Source organism: Theobroma umbraticum, unplaced genomic scaffold (genome assembly GCF_002168275.2).
Source record: "Theobroma umbraticum cultivar Fairchild unplaced genomic scaffold, ASM216827v3 scaffold_67.0, whole genome shotgun sequence".
NCBI classification, from domain to species: domain Eukaryota; kingdom Viridiplantae; phylum Streptophyta; class Magnoliopsida; order Malvales; family Malvaceae; genus Theobroma; species Theobroma umbraticum.
This window is the reverse complement of record NW_018397262.1, coordinates 3,286,228-3,292,070: the sequence shown is the minus strand read 5'-3', so window position 1 is coordinate 3,292,070 and position 5,843 is coordinate 3,286,228. Positions and strand designations below refer to the sequence as shown.

General features: G+C 37.1%; 1 protein-coding gene across 3 annotated transcripts; it reads right to left on the bottom strand.

The window, feature by feature from the left end:
- Window positions 1-727: 727 nt before the first annotated feature.
- On the bottom strand, window positions 728-5,590 carry LOC110419168 (glycolate oxidase 1). 3 transcript variants are annotated; one of them, XM_021432088.2, is made up of 12 exons: window positions 5,399-5,590; window positions 4,417-4,571; window positions 4,193-4,317; window positions 3,699-3,745; window positions 2,891-2,968; window positions 2,651-2,775; window positions 2,433-2,499; window positions 2,255-2,317; window positions 1,828-1,897; window positions 1,641-1,741; window positions 1,457-1,561; window positions 728-1,141 (listed from the first exon to the last, which is right to left on the bottom strand). In XM_021432088.2, exons 2-12 carry the CDS (start codon window positions 4,551-4,553, stop codon window positions 950-952), a joined length of 1,110 nt encoding a protein of 369 aa, XP_021287763.1. In that variant the 5' UTR covers window positions 4,554-4,571; window positions 5,399-5,590; the 3' UTR covers window positions 728-949. The 3 variants fall into 3 exon arrangements, with proteins under 3 accessions (XP_021287763.1, XP_021287761.1, XP_021287764.1); XM_021432086.1 differs by having other exon boundaries at window positions 4,417-4,574; window positions 5,399-5,589; XM_021432089.1 differs by lacking the exon at window positions 5,399-5,590 and having other exon boundaries at window positions 4,413-4,528.
- Between the last annotated feature and the right edge of the window lie 253 nt (window positions 5,591-5,843).

Sequence of the window (5,843 nt, the reverse complement as noted above, 5' to 3'; positions counted from 1 at the left end):
TGTTCATGGCAAATCATCGATGTTTCATTTTAGGTCTTAGAACAGCGGTCAGTCTGTAGGAAATTTCTGCACAATAAGATAGCTAGCTTTTATGATTGCAAGGGGCAGAGGAGGATGCCATAATAAAGGATTAAAAGTGGACAACACTGCAATCTGATCGTGTTCGTGGCTTATCATATATTCAAGTTAGTGACTCACATGGCTGATGATATGCCACGACCAACGACCAGTCTGTAGGAAGTTTTGCTACCTTGGAACTATTTATAAGCCTGAAACATTCAGCTCCCTTGTATTTGATCCATATTAGTGTGCTTCTATGGGAAACAGTCATTTGAGTGGGTTGAAAATGAAAGAGCTGCAGCCTGTTTCCATGCTCTCTCTGCAGTATCACCATATCAGTCCTCTTCTTCTAACTTTTGGAAATGCTGACCTGTTTCCAAAACAATTTTTCAATAAAGTTAGAAGCCCTGACTATGGTGTGCGATGGAGGCCTATGAAAGGTTTTCATCCCAGTCTGCTTAATTGAATCCAAAGCTTGCATGCATGCGCACCAAAACTACCAGCATTCCTTTGAAAACATTTTTTCTGGCTGAAATTTGGAAGTATGACCAGAGCAAATCATCAAAACAGATATAACAAAATTGTTAGAATTCTTCTGAGAATCCCTGCCAAGCCTTCATTCATACTTCTTGGTAAGCCACCACTGCTGTGATTCCCATTAACCAAATGTTCTCAAGCACAAAACTATATATTAATTGTTTGACGAAAGAATATACAGTGAAGGCAGCAGTAGCCATGATCATCATTACAAAAGTTTTAACTCATTGAAACAGAAATGTGTTTCAAAGAAAAGGCAGTCTGTTGAAGACCAAGTAAAATTAGCCAATCTATCTTATCATTAATTTTTGGCCACAATGCAATGCAGACGCTAATACTCTGAGCCATGCATCTATAACCTGGGGAGCGGACGAGGGTGAGGCTTGTCCCATTCTGTCACAATGTGCTCACGGGTGATTTCTTTGAGTGAACGACAACCACTCAGCGCCATGGTTAGTTCGAACTCCTCACGCAGCATTGAAAGTACTTTCCTCACACCAGCTTCTCCTTCAGCAGCCAATGAGAACACCACAGGTCGTCCAATCTGAGATTAAGACCATTACAACATAAGTCTTGACTCTTGTGCCACTTGATATGGCAAGATGATTATTTTTAGAGGAAAATAGAAAAGATCATTTCAGAGGTGAAGAACAGAAACTGTCTGCAACAGCAAGAACTACTTTGTGGTGATAAGTGCCACACTAAGCAGTACTTTCAACCATTTTAACAGAAATACTTCCATTTTCCGAATGAGGATAGGTACAAAAAAGTTTAAAAAGTGAGCATAGTACAAATACTTCTTATCCTTGTGTCCAAATGTATTGTGTAATGCCTTTCCATGAGGCAGTCTTATACTTACAAATATACCAGAGGCTCCCAGTGCTAAAGCTTTGAAAACATCTGTTCCACGCCTAACACCACCATCCAAGAAGACAGGGACCCGGCCTTGTGCAGCTTTGACGACCTGGAAGTTAAGAATTTGTTAAGACTTATTGTCTTCGTATTAGCTTTGACAACCTGGAAGTATGAAGAAATTCTTTCACCTCTTCGAGGGCCATGATAGTGGCAGGAACATAATCAAGCTGGCGAGCACCATGGTTGGAGACAATGATACCAGCTGCTCCAGACTGTATTGCTATCCTTGCTGCAAAAGAAGCATAGATAGTTCAAGCATCATCACTATATGTTATCAAAATGGCCCAAGATGCAGAGGAGTTTATTTTTTCTTACTGTCTTCAGCAGTGAGTACACCCTTCACAAGAATTGGCAATTTGGTAATTGTCTGAAGCCATTTCACATCCTAAACATAGCCAATAGAGTTCATTTAATGCACTGTTAATTAAAGGAATCTTCAGGCATAGTCACACTATATAATAAGGTCATGGTTTCCAATTCCAATATTTGCAGCAGAATAGGGCTTAGATTCCTATAACTACCATACATTTTGAAGAAAACTTTTGATTTCCCAAGCTTTTAGACAAATTTTGAACATAAAAAGCTTTCTACACTCCATGAGTTTTTAGCCGTATCAAGATAACAGATGATACATTCCCCTAAACTAGAACATTGAAAATGACATCAAATATGGTTGTCATTCACAAAATAGCAATAGATTATCAATCAACCAATGGATCTCCCAAGTCATGCATTTACATACCTTCCAGCTAAGGGTACGATCAATTTGTCCGGCAACATATGAAGCAAGTCCTGAGTCATCAGCCTGCATGGCTCGCAAGAACCAATTAAATATCAAGGGAAACAAAAGCTCATTATTTGAATTGAAAGGCTTGGTTCTTTACTAGGTCAATAACTGTAGAGTTAGAAGGACTACTCACTCTATCCATCTTCCCAAGGTCCAAACCTTCAAAGTTCTTCAATGCCAAAAATGGTGGTAAAGTAAATCTGTAAGAGAATGAAACAGAAGAATTCTTCAGTGTAACTTGACTTGCAAGTATACAAATCAAACATCTAATGCTAAGTGAACTAACTGTGCCACAAGACATTTCTAAAAGAATGCTTTAAGGGGCACTGCAACTCTAAGAGCCAATTCTACCTGTTCTTGATGTCAGCTTCTCTGCGACCGAGCCTTGGAGTATCAACTGTAAGAGCAATTGCCTTGAAACCAGCCCTTTCAGCTCTTCTCACCAGCTGGGCAACTACATGCCTGTCCTTGTATACCTGAAGATTAGACATTAGAGATCAGTTATCACACAAGCCTTATCCTTGTGAATAAGTAGGTAGAAAGATCAACTATTTCAAAAGATTGGACACCACAACATCATTTGAAGCTTACATAGAGTTGGAAAAACCTAATGCCAGGTCCTGTTGAAGCAACCTCCTCGACACTAGAAGTGGCCCATGAGGATAATGTCTGAAAAGGCCATCAAGAAATTTATAAATGAAGTAGATTATATAATCTGGTTGGATGATGAAGAGCAACTGAAGCACAAAAATATCATATAATGAAAATAAATGAGTTTTAATATTTTGTCAAAGGCTGGCAATTATATATGATAAGTCTGGCTAAAAGTTGTATTAAAGGTACTAAGAAATAGATGGTTGTTTATTTTTCATTTAGAAAAGCATGATGAGCAAAATGAGACTGATATTCTTACATCATGCCTATTTAATATGCATCGAAAATGGGTGAACTCTAGGTCCATAATTAGCCATGGCAAGTGAGATGCAGTAGACACTATACATCTTAGACTTTAATTAACATTATAACACTGTTGAGGATACTGGAAACATCACTTAAGATTTGTAGGTGATATCATTCATATCTCCAATTAAACTGGCTCAGATGGGTCATTTGGCTGTATGGAGATCCATTATGAAACTATGAAAAAGAAACTGACTAAATTGGATTCAAATATATCCTTTTAACAGAATCATTTGGCCATTTGAGAAAAAAAAAAAAAACAAACGGGGAATGGTAAGAAACATTATCAGAAAGGCTAATACATGTATTTTTCTTCTTTTTGCATCAACTTCTTCTGAAATTGATTGTATAAAAACATTTGACAATATGGAAACAGGTGTCCTTATTGGATTAGCTAAGGATAAATATTTAAATGGAAAGTTTGAGAGGGAAGCCAAACCATAATTGTTCCAGCTGCTGATGCAGCCCTGGCTGTTGCATACTCCCCTGTCAAAAATTGGAAGATCTCACCATTAGACTGTCAAAAATTGCTTTCCATGAAACTATGAAGGTTCACACTGCATTATGCTTGAAAATCAGCTTCAACACTAATGAGAAATAGAAAGTAGATTAAATATGCACATGATGTAAAGAGTCAATTACATATCTTCCTGTGAATGCAATAAGATCCATCATGAAAGAAGCTATAAAAGTGAGGTTGATAACATAGAAATGCACTTGGAGGAAAGTGCTTATGTACTAGAAAAACCAATCAGGTCAACAATGGCTAATCCACTGAAGATACCTGGCTTTCTGGTTTGTCTACTTAAGCATACATATGCAAACGAACAGAACCTGTCTTCTGCTTGAATTGATATGATATCATAATTACTTGATTCTAATGAAAATGTTGAACATAAAATGGAATAATCCTTTGAGAAAACAGTGCCATACCTTCAGGATGAGCCATTTTCTGCATGGCTGTTGGGGCAATCATAATGGGCATTGATATCTTGAAGCCCAAAACAGTGGTAGTCATGTCTATCTTGCTTACATCAATAAGAATGCGAGGACGAAACCTATGCATTATAGGAATAAAGAGTTCAAGAAATTAAGATCTAAGAATGTAGACAGAAAGGAATTATACAGTGTTTTGCAATAACAGATAAAAAGCTCACAGGATCCTTGAGAATGCATTCCGGTTCTCCTGCAAAGTCCACTGGTCCTCTGCACCAGATGCATAGTAGTCGTACACCATCTTTGGCAACTTTTGCTTTGCAATTGCGTCATACTCAGTGACATTGGTTATCTCCATCTTCGCTGTGAAGTTATTCTTCTGCCCGCAAATTTTGTACTTGTTAGCATTTCCAAAAAAATGTAACAAGATTAATGATTTACTGATGAGGACAACAATCCAATCAAAATGGTGGGATTAAAATTAGACCTATATTCTTCTAGACTACATCAAAGAAATATTGCAACAGAGTTCCAAATGCATGCATTGACCTACTGAGTGGAGAAAAAAGAACTGATTAAAACACCAGAATTGACAAAATACAATACATGAGATACAAGTCCAGCTAATTCCAGCTAAGAAAATGAAGTTTTCACCTTTGAAATTGAGACTTAACAGCTGTTAAGAGTTGACAGCATCCCATAATCTAATGTCCAAAACATATATACAAGCGAGGAATCGACTGTTTTGGGACATTAACTACACTTTTAACTAACCATTTTCAGCAATCAGCATTAGTACTTTTCTCCCCCTTGAGTTGGTGTATATACAACAAGCTGTGCTTTGCTAGTAGGCTTTAAATAAGGTAATTAAGTCTAGTTTCTGTTGTGGGAAACTAAGACTTAAGGTCAGTCTGGTTTTTTTTAAACGGGAAACCAAATTGAACCCGAAGACATAAACATAAACAGACTGAAAACACATAATCTTAAAGAATTTTTTTGACAAGCAAAGGTATAGAATTAAACAGTAATCTGAGGTAAGGTGTGAGCCAAGACCAACATGGCAAACTGTCATGTAAAGAGAATTGCAGCAGAATCATAGTAACAAGTATTTTAGCCTGCTGTGTAAACCAACATGGCAAAAAAGAAAGTAATGAGAATGAATGGAAAACTTTTGAACTAGAAATAAAGCAGAGAACAGCATACCCTTCGGTTCCAAGTCTATCCACCAGAGTGCATGCAGAGAAACCAGTTAGAGGAAAAGCTCTCTATATCTTAACGTAAAAGAAAGAAAAAGAATGTAATGAAGAAACGATAAAAAAAAAAAAGGGTTATATATATGAGTTTGGAAGGTGACAAAGAAAAATGTAGGGTACATGTATCACATACAAACCATAGAAAAAGGGAAATGAAAAAAGAGAGGGAAATTACAAGTTAAGTGGATGAGCATTTGGAGGTGAGGATTTGAGACCAAATCTTGTTAGAGCTACTGGGTGACTCTCATCCACATACCCTTTGTGTGTTTCACAGCTTTTCTTCTCTATTATCATTCTCATCCAAAAATAAATAGATAAATTCGTGCAATAAAGAGGTATAAATCAAGAAAATATGACAAGTGATAGTGACCATAGTGGCTCTCCCTCAGTCTATC

Coding starts and splice junctions, on each gene's coding strand:
- LOC110419168 (XM_021432088.2), bottom strand. CDS start 4,553: ATGGAGATAACCAATGTCACTGAGTATGACGCAATTGCAAAGCAAAAG. Junction 2,969..3,698: donor CAGCAGCTGGAACAATTATG/GTTTGGCTTCCC, acceptor TGGCCTTTTCAG/ACATTATCCTCATGGGCCAC. Junction 2,318..2,432: donor ACCTTGGGAAGATGGATAGA/GTGAGTAGTCCT, acceptor CGAGCCATGCAG/GCTGATGACTCAGGACTTGC.